At 61.7% G+C, this 17933-nt stretch overlaps 2 protein-coding genes across 5 annotated transcripts; both read left to right on the plus strand.

Annotated features, from left to right (window-relative positions):
- Positions 1-560: 560 nt before the first annotated feature.
- Positions 561-2932, plus strand: CDK2AP2 (cyclin dependent kinase 2 associated protein 2). Its single transcript, XM_079929857.1, has 4 exons — positions 561-1247; positions 1553-1653; positions 1741-1873; positions 2403-2932. The coding sequence occupies exons 1-4, from the start codon at positions 1166-1168 to the stop codon at positions 2468-2470; spliced, it is 384 nt and encodes a 127-aa protein (XP_079785983.1). The 5' UTR covers positions 561-1165; the 3' UTR covers positions 2471-2932.
- A 1202-nt stretch (positions 2933-4134) lies between these two features.
- On the plus strand, positions 4135-17870 carry PITPNM1 (phosphatidylinositol transfer protein membrane associated 1). 4 transcript variants are annotated; one of them, XM_079928840.1, is made up of 24 exons: positions 4135-4284; positions 5230-5348; positions 6844-7058; positions 7144-7265; positions 7469-7693; positions 9160-9486; positions 9564-9659; positions 9742-9849; positions 10569-10630; positions 10724-10980; positions 11292-11481; positions 11581-11688; positions 11925-12082; positions 12170-12375; positions 12829-12999; positions 13667-13831; positions 14060-14208; positions 14334-14444; positions 14881-14997; positions 15211-15359; positions 15446-15595; positions 15676-15859; positions 16153-16281; positions 16913-17870. In XM_079928840.1, the coding sequence occupies exons 2-24, from the start codon at positions 5271-5273 to the stop codon at positions 17174-17176; spliced, it is 3741 nt and encodes a 1246-aa protein (XP_079784966.1). In that variant the 5' UTR covers positions 4135-4284; positions 5230-5270; the 3' UTR covers positions 17177-17870. The 4 variants fall into 4 exon arrangements, with proteins under 4 accessions (XP_079784966.1, XP_079784968.1, XP_079784969.1 ...); XM_079928842.1 differs by lacking the exon at positions 4135-4284 and having other exon boundaries at positions 5010-5348; XM_079928843.1 differs by lacking the exon at positions 4135-4284 and having other exon boundaries at positions 5010-5348; positions 10724-10974.
- Positions 17871-17933: the final 63 nt, after the last annotated feature.

Here is a 17933-nt window from a genome sequence, read left to right on the forward strand (position 1 = left end):
TTAAATCATTAAAAAAATGTTCGTGATTGAAGCTCACTCTTTGACAAATGCTTAAGAGGAGAATGAAACAGTAAGCACTTTATGAATATTCACTTAATCCACACAACAACCCTAAGAGATAGTTATTATTAGCGTCCCCATTTTACAGACGGGGAAGCTGAGGCCTATTGAGGTAACTTGCCCAAGGGCAAATCGCTAGCTGAGGTGGTGTGACATTCGAACAGTCAGTCTGACTCCAGATGGTGCTGTAGTCCATGATCCAGGACGGCGCATGGTACAGGGCCCGGCATGCAGTTTAGTATTCAAGGAAGGGCCTTAGGGCGGTGGGGGGTGGGGTGCAGGTTGAGGAGCCTTTGAGGTCGCCCTTGGACCTTACACCAGCCTAGACCCGAGGTCCAGGCAATTGGGAGGAAGAGGCGCATCAACAGCGTTGGTAACGGACCCGTTGCCATGGGAACAGACGGAGGCCTCAGGAGGGCGCATGCGCCGATCGAGGACAGGTTGCTGAACCGGTGAAAGGTGACGTAAAAGCGCACGGGGTGGGGCGCGGGGTTGGGAACGTCAAAGCTCTGCGTCCTCCGGCACTCAGAGCTGAGGAAAGGCGCGCGCGCGCGCGCGCGGCGGCGGCGGCGGCGGCGGCGACGGCGCCGGCGACAGCAGCCCAGCTGGACCGGGACCGGGCAGCGGGAAGCTGACGTACGAAGCAACGTGAGTGAGGCGCGAGGGCGGCACCCAAGCCCGGGAAGCCCGGCTCGGCGCGAACCGCGGCGGACCAGACCCAGGTCCAGGCTTCCGAGGCCCCGCCTCTCGGGTTTTGGGACTAATCGGATTGAGAGCGCGCCGGCCCGGGCCGCGAACTCGCCAATTGCGGAGGGCGTCGGCCACCGCCCAATCCGAAGCAGACAGGTGCGAGGTCCGGAAGGCGGAGACCAATCAGCAGCGGTTGCGGCCTGTTGGGGCCGGTCTCGGCCAATGAGAAGGCCCGAGTGACATCTTCGCGCGCCAATCGGGAGTGAAGGAGCGTTCGTGCCCGCCCGCCCTTCCGGCCTGAGCTCTATTTACCAGGGGCGTGCTGCCGGCTTGCCAATCAGAGCGCGGCTGAGCGGCCAGGCAGCCAACCCGGGAGGAGCGGCCGGCCGGCGTCTGCCGCACCCAGGAGTTGGGGATGTCCTACAAACCCATCGCCCCCGCCCCCAGCAGCACCCCCGGCTCCAGCACCCCTGGGCCCGGCACCCCGGTCCCTACAGGTGAGGATCCAGCTCCACCCCTGCTTGCCTGCCCGGGCGGTCGAGGTCTCGAAGAGAAGACGGCCTGAGTTCTGCAATACTGGGCCTGCCGCCTACCCTCGCTGAGCCTCAGTTCGCTGGCCTGTGAAGTGGGCGTGGTCACGTAAGGGCTTGTTGGTGAAGTGCAGGGGGAGGGGTTTGTCCTGAAGTTTAGCAGCCTGGAATGAAGCCCTTTGGAGGGAATCGGGCGAATCTGGTCCGGGGCTTGGAACGTCGGGGCGAGGCGTCCCTGCCCCACGCTGACCTCTTACTGGCGCATGTTGCAGCCGGAAGTGTCCCATCGCCGTCGGGCTCGGTGCCAGGAGCCGCTGCCCCTTTCAGACCACTGTTTAACGACTTTGGACCGCCCTCCATGGGCTATGTGCAGGTGAGTGGAGCCGAGGGATTGCCTATGGACGGGGACTGGGGGCCCCTTCTTGGCCTGAGCTCACTGCCCTGTTCTCTTTTGACATAGGCAATGAAACCACCTGGCGCCCAGGGCTCCCAGAGCACTTACACCGACCTGCTGTCGGTCATAGAGGAGATGGGCAAAGAGATCCGGCCCACCTATGCTGGCAGCAAGAGCGCCATGGAGCGCCTGAAGAGAGGTAAGTGAGGCCAGGCCCACCGCCCCTGCCCGGGAGACAAACACTGGACAGTGCTTCACTAGGTAGGGAAGGAAAGACATGTGGAGGCCACCTGAGCCAAGCCTGGACTCGGGCCAGGATCACTATCCAGAGTGGCGGGGTTTTTTGGGGTTTTTTGTGTGTTTTTTTGGCCACGCCATAAAGCATGCGAGATCTTAGTTCCCCGACCAGAGATCGAACCCATGCCCCCTGCATTAGGAGCGTGGAGTCTTAACCACAGGACCACCAGGGAAGTCCCCCAGAGAGGCGTTTTAAATTGAATTGACATTGAGTTAATTTCCAGGGAAGGACCTGGAAGTTTGTATTTCAACAGGGCATATTTGAGGATTAACCTCTAAACCTCTAATCTCATCCAGCCCCTCATTAGATTATAGTCCCTTTTACTGAAAGGGAAGGGGATGGAGAGGGAGGGTGTTTTTCACTGGCGGGTGAACTTGGGACTTGAAGGGTCGCTGAGATCCTGTATGTTACTTCCGCATCCACACCCCAGGCATCATCCATGCCCGGGCGCTAGTCAGAGAGTGCCTGGCAGAGACAGAGCGGAATGCCCGCACGTAACAGGACTCGACTCCGCCTCAGCATCTGGACCTTTCCTGGCCACTGCAGAGCACCTGCTTCTCCCTGGCCTTCACCCCGAGTTGCACTTCCCATCCTGGGCTTCCTGTTCTGTGTCCTTTGGTGGGTGCCCTCCAGGAACCAGTGGGCGGCTCTCGCTCCAGTCGGCAGCACTAACTGGAAACCCCCAAAAGAGTTAGCAGCGAGGTCACTGTGAATCCCACCCATGACCTGCCAACAGTGTTGATCCAACTGGAGCTTCCTCCTTTCTGTGGCCCCCACCACTCAGCACTTACCCAGGACTTCTCACCACTTTTCCCAGACCCCTTCTCCCCAGCAGGGCCTCAGAAGGCCTGTCGCCTCCCTGCCCTGTCTCCTGGGCCGTGGCGACTCTTTTCTCAGTGTGTCTTTTGCTAAATATGCCCTTTTTGTATGAATAAAAGATAATTTGGAGTTGTTCTCTCAGCTCGTAGTTTTTGAGTCTGGTGCTTTTGCTAAGCCTGGATGGGCGGAAGGTGGGGTGCAGTGGGTGGGAGAGAGGCCCACGGAGCCTGGCTTTGCCTTGCCTCCACTGTCCATTGACCTTGAGTGGAACCCTGCCCTTCTCTGGCCCTCAGCCTTCCAGCTGTAAGTAGTGGAAAGGGTTGAGCTCCAGTAGCCGAGCGCCCTGCCCTCCTTCACGTGATGCCACCAGGGGGCAGCGCAGGGCCTTGGCTGCCTCCACGGCTGGAGGGCACTGTCTCCAGCCTGAGCCTAGAGGGTTCTTTCCCTGGACTAGCAGTGCCTAGCTGGTGGAAATGCCAGTTCACTTAAGCCACACCCTCACATGCCTTAATGCCCTAACATCCTAAGCCCGGAATCAGCCCTGGAGGCTCTGAATACACCCCATCTCTGAGTCCTCAGAGAGGAAAGAAAGGGAGCATTGCTGCTTCCCTCCCCACAGGACCTGAGAAACAGTCAAGGAGAGAGAACTGGTTTCCAACATGGGTGAGACCTAGCTCGCTGCTGCCACACACTGTCCCAGTGCCTTGTAGCTGACTGGGTGTGGTCCCACGAGCCCAACCCTAGGCTGTCTCAGCCTTTGCGCAGGATCTGGTGGCCATTGACCGGACTGTGGACCCAGAAGATATAGGTGGGGAAAGCCACGGGTCCCCATTCAGGGACTAGCGCAAAGATTTGGAGTGACTGCAGGCCTCTGCCTGTGTGTGTGGCAGAATGACCCTAGAGGTCTGGGGCACTGGAACCGCACCAGCTAGGTAGAGGCAAGTCAGAGACCAGCTTCTGGCTGCACTTTGGACGGGGAGGCATTTCCCCCGCCCTGGGCCTCAGGATCCAAGGGCCTGGGAAGTTGGGAATGGGACTCTGTCATATTTCCATAGCACACAGGAGGGCTGGGCCAGGGTGGAGGTGGGAACCCAGAGTGCTTTGGGGATCCCAAAGAATACAGCGGGACTGAGAAGCGCCAGCCTGTGGAGAAGGGCCTCTTCTTCCCCCGCCGCCTAGGGGAAGGAAGAATGGGGCCGCCCTCCTCCGCCGCAGGCGGGGCTGCCCGGACCCGGCCCGGGTGGGGGGGAGGGCCGCCGGGCCCAGGAAGGAGGCGGGGCGGCCGCAGTGACGCGGCGGGCGACGGGGAGGGACAGCAGGGGCACCGGCGGGCAGACCTGGAGGAAGGTCGGGGCCATGGGCCCGCGCTTCGCCTCCAGGGGGTCCGGCCACCGCTGGAATCCGAGGCCGGGGCTCGGGGCGCTGGGGGCTCTGACCCGCCGCCCGTCCGCCCCCGCCCGTACCGGGTGAGGGGCGCCCGCCCTAAACTAGAGGTGAGCCGGGACGTTGGCGGGCGGGCCAAGAGCACGGCGGGGGACGGGGACGCCGGGGAGTGGAAGGAAGTGGAGACAACGGGGGCCTCTCGCCTGCTCAGTGGGTGCGAGGTGTAGGTAGGGGCTGCAGCGAAACCGGGGCGCAGGTGGACGGAAGGGGTCTCTCAGGGCGGGGGCCCGTGGGATACTTCTGCCTCAGCCCGAAGAGGGGTCAGCCCTCGGGAAGGATGATGGGGCGGCTGCGTAGACAAGTGCCGGGGGTCCAGAAAGGATGCTGGGAAGGGGAGAGTTGGGGACTGGGCTGCCGGCCAGGGTGGGGAAGGCAGGTCTAGCGGGCGGAGGTGTTAGTTATCTGGTCTTTGAAGGTAGGTTCGGGGGCGGGGGGTGGGGAACACTGACAGAGATGCTGAGGAGGGGTGCACGGGGCTGCTCCGCGTAGAGACACCCCAGGGGACAAGGTTCTAAGTGGACGTCCAAGAGTGGGGGACACGGGACCGACTCGGGGAAAGGGATGCAATGGGCGGGCCCCGAGGGGCCGGTTGTGGAAGGCGGGCCCGGAAGGAGGGGCCCGGGGGTTCCTGGGGGCGGGTCCCTGAGGGATGCCGTTCCGAGGGGCTTGGACGCGGACGCGGCCGAAGAGGCAAGGCTGGCCAGCCAGCCCGCCGGCCTGAGCCCGCGGCTCCGGGGGGCCAGCGTCAGCGCGCGGTTGCCGTGGCGATGGGCGGGCGGGGGGCGGGGGCTGCGCGGAAAAGAGGTCAGCGCTCAGCCTCGCCGAGGCTCCCGGCCCCCCGCGGCGCTGGCTGCAGAGCTGGGCTCGCCTCTGCCTCCCCTGCGGCGAGCCCGGGCATGGGGTCGCCGGGCCCGAGCCCCTCGGCCCTCGCGCAGGGCTCGGGGCCGCGCGCCGCCGCCGCCCCGCACTGACGGCCGCGCGGTGTCCTGCGCCAGCGGGAGCGGAGGCCGCGCACCGCCGGCCGAGCGCCTTCAGGATGCTCATCAAGGAGTACCACATTCTGCTGCCCATGAGCCTGGACGAGTACCAGGTGGCCCAGCTCTACATGATCCAGGTGAGGGCGGTGGGAAGTAGGCGACCAAGGCGCGGGGTGGGGGGAGGTATGCTTCATGTTGGGTGTCCGCAGGAGCGTGCAGGCCGCACCTGGGACCAGGGGCCGGACCCAGCTCAATCCCCCTCCAGTCCCGCTCTGGGGCTTGGAAGGGTTCAGGCCAGAGGAGGAGAGAGAGCTTCCCCGGTCGGATGTGGGGGAGGGGTGGTGGTGGTTAAAGTCTGTGGGAAGAGCGGCAGAAGGGCCTAGTGGTGCCTCCCCACCCCAAGTGCCCAGCCCCTCCTGGGCGCTCAGCCCCCACCTGACCTCCTTTAATCCTCCTTAGAATGTGTAATCCTTTGGGAGTAAGCAAAGGAGCGCATGAGGATGCAAAGGAGCGGGAGGCAGAAAGTGAGGAGCAGGTCCCAGGTGGTAGGGAAAGACTGGGAGGGGTTCCCAGAGGGCCTTGGCAGGACCTCGGCAGCCCCAGGCGGTCAGGGAGATGGGCTGAGGAGCAGGCCCCAAATCTGTCATAGAGAGGAGCAGGCAGGGACCCCAGATGCTGAGGTCTGGGCTAAGAGGAAGGGGGTAGAGGTCTGGCCCTGGACGTCGGGAAGAATGAGCCAGAGCAGGCTCTCAGGGAGGGGAGAGGGTTGGTGCCCGTTCCAGACGTGCTCCCCAGAAATGTGGGACCAGAGTCTGAGCAGGCAAGGGGTCCGGGATCTGGCCTCAGAGGGTTAAGTGGGCCAGGTTCAAACTCCAGAGCTATGTAAGGACGGGATCTGAGTGCTCTCCAACTGTGAGGGGTGTGGCAGGAGCTGGTGTTGGGGTCCTAGAAAGGTGGGGGCCCCTTTTACTCTCCTGGATTCTTCCAGCCCACCCACCCTGGCCCCTGGCCAGCAGCACACGCAGCATGTGCCCACCTCAGGAGCTTACACTGGCTTCCCCTCTGCCTCCAATAGTGCCCCCACCTCACACCTGCTCAGCACCCTCCCTTCCCCCAGGTCATCTTCAGATCAAGGTCATGTTATCTTCTCAATGAGGCCTTCCCTGACCATCCCATCAAAATTGCAACCCCCAGCCCTATCCCCCTTACCCTATTCTGTGCTTTCTTTTTACCACAGCACTTAGCACCTTCTAATTTGCTTTTTTTTTGTTTTCTGTGTGTTATCTATCTCCCTCCACTGGAACATACGTTGCACAGGGGCAGGCAGGGGTCTGTGTTCTGTACATCAACAGATCCCAATTAACATAATCCCAAACAATGTCTGGAATAGAGCAGACAACAAATACTTGAATGACTGAATGAGTCCTGGCTTGCAGAACCCCATAGGGGACTGGACAGCGGCTGTAATCCTGACCCCAGGAGCTACAGGGGACCAGGGTCAGGTTTCAGAGAGTTAGAACGGCTGGGACTAGGGCCTCAGAGCTACACAGGGGACCAGGCCTAGCTTGGGATCCCATCCCAGGAGCTGATCTGGGGCTGAGCTGCCCGTTCTACTCTTGCCCTGGGCTGCAGAAAAAGAGCCGAGAAGAGTCAAGTGGCGAGGGCAGTGGCGTGGAGATCCTGGCCAACCGGCCCTACACGGATGGGCCCGGTGGCAGTGGGCAGTACACACACAAGGTGTACCACGTGGGCTCCCACATCCCAGGCTGGTTCCGGGCACTGCTGCCCAAGGCCGCCCTGCAGGTGGAGGAGGAATCCTGGAATGCCTATCCCTACACCCGAACCCGGTGAGTGGGTGGGGCAGGTCTGGGGCCAGGAGGGGAACAGCACTGGTGGGCACAGCCGTGACCCTCACCCCCACCCTCTGCCCAGGTACACCTGCCCCTTTGTGGAGAAATTCTCCATTGAAATAGAGACCTATTACCTGCCTGATGGGGGGCAGCAGCCGAATGTCTTCAACCTGAGTGGGGCTGAGCGGAGACAGCGCATCCTGGGTGAGGCCTGGAGCCAGCGGGGGGACCGTGGAGCCCCTCTCAGGACACCTGCCACCTCAACAGGCGGCCTCTGACAAGTCCCAGCTCTCTCCCGGTCTAGGCTTCCTGTGCATGGAAAGTTGCCCCCCCAATCCCGAGGTGGGGGAGGAGTGGCAGGGGCCGGAGGGGGCTGCTGTTGCTCAGCGCTGCCGGAACCCCCCCAGATACCATCGACATTGTGCGGGATGCAGTGGCCCCAGGCGAGTACAAAGCGGAAGAAGACCCCCGGCTGTACCGCTCGGCCAAGACAGGCCGAGGACCACTGGCTGATGACTGGGCACGCACAGCAGCCCAGACGGGGCCCCTCATGTGCGCCTATAAGCTGTGCAAGGTTGAGTTCCGCTACTGGGGCATGCAGGCCAAGATTGAGCAGTTCATCCACGATGTCGGTGAGTGCCCAGCCTTGCGAGGTTCTATTTACTCGGCATGCACCAGGCCGCGCGTTTGAGCCAGGGATGCTCTCAGTCTACTGGGGACACAGAAACATAAAGCCGTCATTTCCGTTTGATGTGGTGGGCACTGAGGCAGAGGGGAGCCGCACAGCCTAGCTAGGGGTTGGGGGAGCCTAGCCTTGAGGTACAGGTGAGAGTCAGGCGGGCAAGGAGCTGACAACGTGATCTCTGAGGTCCATGCCGGTTCTGACGTTCAGAGATGCTGCTTCTCAGCCATTAAAATTCTAAGACTCCCCAGTGTTCTGTGGGTCAAGCGAGACTTAGAGGCTCTCAGGCGGGTCACCAGCTCTAACCTGCAACACGCTAAGGAGTGCAGGCCAAAGCTGTGACTCTGTCGCTCTCTCCGAGTCCCATCCTTTGGCCCTGTTATCCAGGAGGCCCTGTTTCATGCCCCCCCTAAAACTAACCCCACAGTTCCTGTGGCTCAGCCCTGCCCCACCTCCCAGGTCTGAGGGTAGACTACCTGCAGGTAGAAGGATGGGGGTGTCCAGGGACCTGGGTTCCATTCCACCACGGACCCTCATGGAAACTCTCCTCCAGGGAGCTACTTCCCATCTCTGCGCCTTAATTTTCCCTTCTGTAAATGAGGAAGAGGTTGGGCCAGATAGTAAAAAGCTAATATTGATCACCACATGCCCAATTCTCTGCTAATCACTTCCCATGCAAGATCTCCTTTAACACCCCCAACACCCCTCAAGGTAAGGACAATTATTATTCCCATTTTACAGATGAGGAAATTTAACTCAGAGAGTAATACAGGCACCGTATCTTAAATTTGGAAAAATGCCAAAGAGCACAAATTAGAAAAATGAAACTCACCCGCATATAACCACTATTAAGATTCTGGTGGATTTCCTTCCAGAAGTTTATAACAATAATTCAATCATTATGACTTTATTTCCTAGATATTGAAGTCTCTAAGTTTAGTCCTCTGCTTAGGATGAAAATATCCCAGAATGGGTATCGTGTTTTGCTTCATTAAGTGCCAACACTTCCATTAACTCTTAACACCTTCATTAACCATCAACAATTTCATTAACTATCAACGCCTTAATTGTTAACTCTTGTGAAGAAATCAGCAGGAAGCCAGCTGAAAGAACAAACATTGCTCCCAGCTTCCCAGGGTGTCGGGGTGGGCTCAGCGCTCAGAGTTGGGGTGTCCAGAGGGATAAAAGAGGCAGTGGGCAGGGAGGGAGGTGGGGCAGGAAGACAAATGCCAGTTTCCACTCCCGTCTCCCGGACAGTGCTCACCCTGCCATACTTTGTGGCCCTGGGTGGGTGGTGTGCCCAGGGGAGCCATTACCTGAACTCACGGGCTGGGCATGTGGCTGCAGTGGCAGGGAAACTCGGGGCTGGGGCGTGTGGGTGGGGAGGGCATGGCTTTGATGCCTGGGCGCCTACAGGTCTGCGTCGGGTGATGCTGCGGGCCCACCGCCAGGCCTGGTGCTGGCAGGACGAGTGGACAGAGCTGAGCATGGCTGACATCCGGGCACTGGAGGAAGAGACCGCCCGCATGCTGGCACAGCGCATGGCCAAGTGCAACACAGGCAGTGAGGGGCCCGAGGCCCAGCCCCCCGGGAAGCCAAGCACTGAGGCCCGGGCTGGGACCAGCCGTGCTGGCACCCCCGATGGGCCCGAGGTGCCCCCAGGCCCCGATGCCTCGCCCGATGCCAGCTTCGGCAAGCAGTGGTCCTCGTCCTCCCGTTCCTCCTACTCGTCCCAGCATGGAGGTGAGGCTGAGGCAGAGGGGCGGGAGGGAGCGGCCCTCAGGCTGGACTCCCAGGCTGAGGCCAATGTGGCCCTGCAGGGGGCGTGTCTCCCCAGACTCTGTCCGAGTGGCGCATGCAGAACATCGCCCGAGACTCTGAGAACAGCTCTGAGGAGGAGTTCTTTGATGCCCACGGTCAGCACCCCAGACCTGTTAGGGGAAGGGGGGTCCCTGAGCAGCTCCCGCCAAACCATGACGCAGCCCTTCGTCCCTTCAGAAGGCTTCTCGGACAGTGACGAGGTTTTCCCCAAGGAGATGACCAAGTGGAACTCCAATGACTTCATCGACGCCTTTGCCTGCCCCATGGAGGCAGAAGGGGCGCCAGGTAAAGATCCCACATCCGGTTGCCAGCCACCAGCACTCCGTATGCGGTGGGGACTTGGAGAACAACTCATTCCTAAGTTTAATGGGGTCCTGAGATGAATGTCAGTCCAGAAAGGGTGCTCATTAAATACACAGACGAGTAATGAGCAGATAATGGGTGGATGAATGGATGTGGGGCGTGTATTCAGGGTTCAGACACAGCACAGAGAATGGAGGAATTCATTCGGAGTCCAGGAAGGCTTCACGTGGGAGGTGATGTCTAAGCTGGATTTTGAAGGATTGGACGAGCTCTGTCCAAAAGAACTTTCTGAGATGATGGAAATGTTCTAGCCACTAGCCACATGTGGCTAGCAAGTACTTGAAATGTGGCGAGTGGGACTGAGGAACTGAAATTGGTATTGTTATTTTAATTCATTTCAGTTTAAGTAGGCACATGTGACTAGTGGCTACCATATTGGACAGGGCAGGATTAGAAGGAATTTTCCAGGCAAACAGGGCTTGTGCGGAGACGCATGCCTGTCAGCAGCAGGACTGGCCATGTGCAAAGACGCAGAAACGTGAAATGACCTGGGAGAGTCGGGTGAGAGGAGAAGGTCAGAGGAAGATGGGGGGCGAGGGCGGGTGCTCAGGCAGACAGCAGAGCAGGGGTACCTGAAGTACCAGATGAGGGGATCCCCACAGACCCCTCAGTCCCCTTCACTGGCTTTCCCCATCCTGCAGACCCTGGAACCGAGTCCACCAAAGATATCGGGGACGGGGCCCGAGCACCCAGGGACCCAGAAGTGAGTATGGTCAGCTACCCCGCGTCTCATTCTGCCCACCCACCGGCCAGGCCACTGCTCTGACATCCCTGGCACCCCCCCTGTGCCCCGCAGGGCCCGGATGGAGCGGGGGAACTGGGGGCGGAGACATGCGCAGTCCACGCCCTCTTCCTCATCCTGCACAGCGGCAACATCCTAGACTCAGGCCCTGGAGACACCAGCTCCAAGCAGGCGGATGTGCAGACGCTAAGCCTGGCCTTCGAGGCCATCACCCGCGTCCATTTCCCCGAGGCCCTGGGCCACGTGGCGCTGCGCCTGGTGCCCTGCCCACCCATCTGCGCCGCTGCCTATGCCCTTGTCTCCAAGTACTGGTCAGGGATGGGAGGGTGGGGGACACACAGGGTCCCCAAGGTGTGGACAGCCACTTGGGGGCTCCTGAGACCAGAGAGGCCCCATGGGGGGAGGGGGAGGAGGCCAGGAAGCCAAACACCTGGGCTAGTCACCTACCCAGCTGGATTTCAGTTTCTAGTCAATGGCTCCATCACAAAGGCCTCTGGGATACTGACGGTCCCCACAAAGGCCCTCCAGTGCTAGGACTTGCCAACAGGTCAAGGGGACTTAGAGGGGGCAGTGGAGGGCCTGGAGGCCCCCCACCCATCCATTATACCCCCTCCTCCTACAGCCTGAGCCCCTACAGCCATGACGGTGACAGCCTGTCCCGCTCCCAGGACCACATTCCACTGGCTGCCCTGCCGTTGCTGGCCACCTCATCCTCCCGATACCAGGGCGCTGTGGCCACAGTCATTGCCCGCACTAACCAGGCCTACGCCGCCTTCCTGCGCTCGTCTGAGGGTGTCGGCTTCTGCGGGCAGGTCAGGAGTTAGGGATGTTGCCAGGGAACTTGCTGCGGGAGCCCCCCATCCTCCTGCCTCTGCTGCAGCCCCTCCTGATGGCGCTGCCCTTCCACCCAGGTGGTGCTGATTGGGGATGGCGTCGGTGGAATCCTGGGCTTTGACGCACTCTGCCACAGCGCCAGCGCGGGCACTGGGAGCCGCAGCAGCAGCCGCCGCGGAAGCACGGTCAGTGTGGCTGGACCTGCCTCCCCAGGAGGCCGGTGTCTCCCCGGCTCTAGTTCTCTGCCCCTGGAATATGACCTCTCTCCGGCCTGTCCCCTGCTGCCTCATTCCACCTCCTCTGGGGCTCTACTCTTTGTTTAAGTCCCTGCCCAACCCCCAAGCCTCTTTCCTCACTTCCAAATAAGTAGAAATCGACTGTCTCCAGTCCTAAGGCTGTTTCTGTCCCCTATTCCGTCTAGAACAATGAGCTGCTCTCCCCGGAGGTTGGCCCAGTGCGGGATCCCCTGGCAGATGGGGTGGAGGGACTGGGCCGGGCCAGCCCAGAGCCCTCAGTGCTGCCTGCCCAGCACACCCACAGCGACATGGCCAGTCCTGAGCCCGAGGGCTCTCAAAACAGGTGACATTCCTGCCCCATCAACCCCAAACTGGGCTTGTGCTGGGCTGCGGAAGCAGCAGCACTGAGCACCCTCCCGCCCTCCCCCAGCCTGCAGACGGTCCCCTCAGCCACCTCCTCTGGGGAGCCCAGACGGGCAAGCACAGCCTCCTGTCCGCCCGCTGCCGCCTCTGAGGTTCCTGATGGTCTCACCAGTGCCACCCGCCTTGACTTCAAGGTCTCCGGCTTCTTCCTCTTTGGCTCCCCTCTGGGCCTGGTGCTGGCTCTGCGGAAAACCGTGATGCCCACGTTGGAGGGTGAGCCCTCAGGGTGGGGGTGGGCTTCACCTGCCCCTCCCCCATCTCCGCTTTGTTTCATCTGAAGTGGGGGTGTTTATACCATTCCCCACTGTACAAATAAATGGCTTGGCTAGAGAGGGAAAACCTGAGGCCCAGAAAGAAGGGACTTGCCAAGGCCAAGTGTCCCAAAGTGCACCAGGAGGAACGCATACCCACAGATGCTTTCATGAGAGGGGGTCCAACAGGCATGGGGAACGCTTCATCTTGAACATCAGCAAATCGAAGGCTCTGATCTCTTTTTAGCCGAGAGACCTGTCTCACTTTTAAGCACTCCCAGGGACCTCCCAGGGAGTAGAGTCTGGGAAGTGCTGGTTCAGGGTCACACAGCATGTCAGGGTGCCGCTTCCCACAACCCCTGCCTCCCAGTATGCCCAGATGAATCCCCTCCCCCCTTTATCTTCTGGGTACCAGTGGCCCAGATGCGGCCAGCCTGTGAGCAGATCTACAACCTCTTCCATGCGGCCGACCCCTGCGCCTCCCGCCTTGAGCCCCTGCTGGCCCCCAAGTTCCAGGCCATCGCCCCACTGGCTGTGCCGCGCTACCAGAAGTTCCCCCTGGGAGACGGCTCATCCCTGCTGCTGGGTATGCCGCCAACCAAGATAAAGGGGAGAAAGAGGACGGCACCAACAGTGAGGGATGGGTGTGGGCCCCCCTCTCCCAAGAAGACATGAGGTAGTTCCCACATCATTGGTACTCTCTCATGTCACCACTCCCAGGACCAGGGAGCCCTCCCCTGGCCCCTTGGGCAGTCTGGATCCCCAAGACCCTCTAACATTCTCTGCCCAGAAGTTGGGGGCAGTGGTGACAACTGGGCTGAAGGGAGGAGGTGGTGACACTGAGAGCAGCCGCCCGCCGCCGGCGGGGAGAGGGGCTGCTGTGTCTGTGTAGGGATGCGTTGTGTGTCCGCATGCACTTGTGTTCGTGCATTGGTTTGGGGTGTGTACTCATGTGCATGCGAGTGAGTAGCCCTTTGGCCCCATGAGACAAGTGGGCCTGGGTCCAGGTGGTGGCGGCAGTCATGCTGGCAGGAATGCGGCTGGCTGTTGGGGTGAGCTAACAGGAGAGGCTGCCCCCACCCTTCACCTCCACCCAGATGTGGGGCACTTCAGCCTTAGCCAAGACCCAACCAGGGAGGGCTGGCAGGGGGGATGGGGGAGGGATGGGGGCCAGGCTGTCCTGGAACCTTGGGTGGGAAGACAGGAGGGTGGCCTGGCCCAGCCCGCCACTGAGGTCGCCCGTCCACCCACAGCTGACACTCTGCAGACCCACTCAGGCCTCTTTCTGGAGGAGCTGGAGATGTTGGTGCCCTCAACGCCCACCTCTACCAGCGGAGCCTTCTGGAAGGGCAGTGAGCTAGGCAGTGATCTGCCAGCCCAGCCAGCTGCCCCCAGCACCACCAGTGAGGTGGTTAAGAGTAAGTCAGCCAGCCACCCAGCCTGGGCAGGGAATCCTTATTCCACCTTCAAAGCCCAGCTGAAACACCCTTGCCCCAAGCGTTTGCTCTGTGATGAGTGCGCCCTAGCACCCAACTCCAGACTCAGCAGGGTTGGCAGAAAAGAGGGAGGGAAGAGCATTAGGGGCCAGACGGGTGGGCATGGGGTGGGAGGCCACCCCTGACTCACTGCCCGCCGTGGCCGTACAGTCCTGGAGCGCTGGTGGGGGACCAAGCGGATTGACTACTCGCTGTACTGCCCTGAGGCGCTCACCGCCTTCCCCACCGTCTCGCTGCCCCACCTCTTCCACGCCAGCTACTGGGAGTCGGCGGATGTGGTGGCCTTCATCCTGCGCCAGGTGGGCCCAGGGATGCGGGGTGGGAGGGGGAACCGGACAATGATAGGGAGCCGTGGGCTGGGGGAGGGGCAGCCCCAGGCACCCTTCCCCCCTTCACGTGGCCTTGCTGGTCCGATTCTTCGCAGGTGATGGAGAAGGAGCAGCCGCAGCTGGCCGAGTGCGAGGAGCCGTCCATCTACAGCCCGGCCTTCCCCAGGGAGAAGTGGCAGCGCAAACGCACCCAGGTCAAGATCCGGGTACGTGCCCTGCCCCTCGAGCCCTCAAGAGCGAGGCCCTGCCTACTCTCCCCAGGATCCCCGCCCTCAAGACCTGCCGGGGTCCAATCCCGCCCGCTGACCCTGGGTCCTGGGTCCTGGCCCCACCTCCTCATGCCTCGGCCCCGCCCCTGGGTACCAACTGGTCTCCTCCCTTAACCATCCCGCCACCTCCTCATCCTCTGCACCCCAACCTGTCATGCCTCCGGCCCCTCGGAACCGCCCTCCACACAGAGGCCCTCATGACCTCAGATCGGGGTCAGCAAAAGCGCCCACCCCTCGGGCCTCGCCCCTCTCTCGCAGCGACCCCGCCTCCTCCAGGCCGAGCACCCCAGTCTGAGCGCGGGTCCCCCTCACCAGCACTTCCCGCATCCCTGTCACCTCTTTGCTGCGGGCTCACGCCGTCTCCTCCCACCAGAACGTCACTTCCAACCACCGGGCGAGCGACACGGTGGTGTGCGAGGGCCGCCCCCAGGTGCTGAACGGGCGCTTCATGTACGGGCCCTTGGACGTGGTCACGCTCACCGGAGAGAAGGTCAGGACACAGAGGCCTCAGTCCCGGGTAGACCGGCCGCCCTCGGGCCGAACTCGCCCCAAGCGGGAGGTCCGGGTGCTGCCTCCTGTCCCACGGATAGCTCCCAGTCACACTAGGTTGAGCCCCCAACCCCGTCCTCCCCCAACAACAGGCCCGCCTCGGCCCTCCTCCGCTCAGCGTCGGGGGGACCCTCTCACCCCCTCTGCCTGCTAGGTGGACATCTACATCATGACGCAGCCCCTGTCAGGCAAGTGGATTCACTTCGGCACCGAGGTCACCAACAGCTCGGGCCGCCTCACCTTCCCGGTGCCCGTGGAGCGTGCGCTGGGTATCGGTGTTTACCCGGTGCGCATGGTGGTCAGGTGAGCGCGGGGTGGGCCGAGCCTCTGCGGGGTGGGGCTCCTCTGGGCCCCGCCCCTATGTCGCTCAAGCAGCCCTTGGGCCGTAGGGGCGACCACACATACGCTGAGTGCTGCCTGACGGTCGTGGCCCGCAGCACGGAGGCCGTGGTGTTCAGCATCGACGGCTCCTTCACCGCCAGCGTCTCCATCATGGGCAGCGACCCCAAGGTGCGCGCCGGCGCCGTGGACGTGGTCAGGTAGGAGCGGCCGCCTGGCTCGCCGTGGTGACTGGTCTCCACCCCTGGTGCGTGGAGCTGACCGCCGCCCTACCCTGCAGGCACTGGCAGGACGCGGGCTACCTGATCGTGTACGTAACGGGCCGGCCCGACATGCAGAAGCACCGCGTGGTGGCCTGGCTGTCACAGCACAACTTCCCCCACGGCGTAGTCTCCTTCTGCGATGGCCTCACCCACGACCCGCTGCGCCAGAAGGCGGTGTTTCTGCAGAGCCTGGTGCAGGAGGTGCGGCGGCTGGGGAGGGTCCCGTCCCCGCCGTCGCCCTGGGAGGAGGCCCATCTGGTCTCACCCCCATCGGCCCCCGAACCTAACAGACCGCCAAGGCCCTCGTGGTCCCAGGGGCCCCTTGTCCTTGGGGCCAACTAGAGAGATACGGCCGGTCCCGACCCTACCCGGACCTGGTGAGGTAGACCATATGGCCTCGACCCGAAACATTCTGAACCGGATGCCCACCAGACCCCACCCCCTGCCTCACGACTCCGCCCCCCGGGGCTGCTGATTGGCCTCTCTGGCCACAGGTGGAACTGAACATCGTGGCCGGCTACGGGTCCCCCAAAGATGTGGCCGTATATGCGGCGCTGGGCCTACCCCCGGGCCAGACCTACATCGTGGGCCGCGCTGTGCGGAAGCTCCAGGCGCAGTGCCAGGTGAGGACCAAGTGAAGGTGGGCACTGAGCCAGCTGGGGAGTGGGAGCCTGGGTCTGGGCCGGAAGGACCACCCATGTGTTAAGAAGCACCTAAGGCAGGCGGCTGTGAGAAGGATGGCTGGCATCAGGGAACCTGGGCTCCTCCTAGGATGGGGGTCACAAGCAGCTTGGAGGCGCTGGGCAGGCCAGGATTGATACTATGCTCAAGACCTTGAGTACTGGTTCCACTTTGGCACGGTCCTGGGCATAGGCCTTGACCTTTCTGAGCCTCAATTTCTCATCTGCAAAATGGAAATGATAAGATGGACCAGACCTCAACAGCTATCATGAAGAGCACGTGATTTACTGCAGATCAGCGTGCACGGGGCTGGGCGCAAAGCAAGTGCTTGCTAAACGTTAGTTGCTGTTGTTTTCCTCCAAAATCCCATTCTACAGATGAGGAAACTCAAGATGAGACCCAGAGAGAGGCAGAGCCAGGAATAAAGGTGCCCTGGCTCAGCCTGGGGTTGGTCAGGCTGTGCCAGGCCTATAATGCAGCCAGCACTGCCCAGGACCCTGGGGAGGACAGGTGCGGGCAGTGTGTGGGCCTGAGACCAGCCATCCCCTCATCCCTGCCCACCTCTGCCCGCAGTTCCTGTCAGATGGCTATGTGGCCCACTTGGGCCAACTGGAGGCCAGCTCCCACCCTCATGCCCCCGTGGGACCCTCGAGGGCCGCCCTGGCCAAGAGCAGCTATGGCGGGGCTGCCCCTGTGGACTTCCTCCGAAAACAGAGCCAGCTGCTTCGCTCGAGGGGCCCCAGCCAGGCAGAGCGGGAGGGCCCAGGGACGCCGCCCACCACCCTGGCGCGAGGCAAGGCCCGAAGCATCAGCCTCAAGCTAGACGGCGAAGAGTGAGGCCCAAACGGTGGCTGGACTTGGGTTATTTACTCACACACTTGAGAGGCCCACGTGGCCGCATGTGGAAGGCTGGGCCCCCAGCCCCACATCCTGCATCTCTGTTTGCCCCTCGGTGTTAGTTCCCTTTCATGTTGGGGGACCCAGCCCTGGGGGTGGGAGGAGGGAGCAGCAAGGGCCCAGAGGCTTTTCCAGTGTGTGTAAATCCATGAAAATAAACACCACCTGCATCCCACCTGATTGCCCGCCTGCTTGGCATCACAGGGCAGCCCAGCCCCCAGTTTCCAGTTCAAGAGAGATGCTGAAGGGCAAAGAGGAGTCAGGATGTGCCCAGGGTCACGCAGCAGGTCAGAGGACAGGGCCAGGATTGGGGCCTGGAGAGCCAGCCTACCCCCGCCCTCCGCTCACCACCTGGGCTGGCCTTTTAGTTCCCAGGGGCCACACTTGGCTTCTCACTGGAACCTCTGCCTGCATTAGCTGAGGCCATGGGATCGGAGGGGAGCCCGCCTCACCCGGACACTAGGCCCCCTGGCTTGTACTTGCTTCGTCTCCCCGTTAAGACTGAAAGCTCCCAGGCAGCTTAGCCCTGGCCAGCAAGAAACACTTCCTTTGGGACAGAGACCACCCTCACTTCTCTGTCGGGGACACTGGGGCCCAAAAAGATCTGAGTTGGTGAATGGGGAGCTGGGATTAGAACCCCAATTCTTTGCCTCCCCAAACCACCCAAGGACCAGGAAATGAGGGGTGATGACCCCAG

Source organism: Stenella coeruleoalba, assembly GCF_951394435.1.
Source record: "Stenella coeruleoalba genome assembly, chromosome: 8".
In the NCBI taxonomy this organism is placed as follows: domain Eukaryota; kingdom Metazoa; phylum Chordata; class Mammalia; order Artiodactyla; family Delphinidae; genus Stenella; species Stenella coeruleoalba.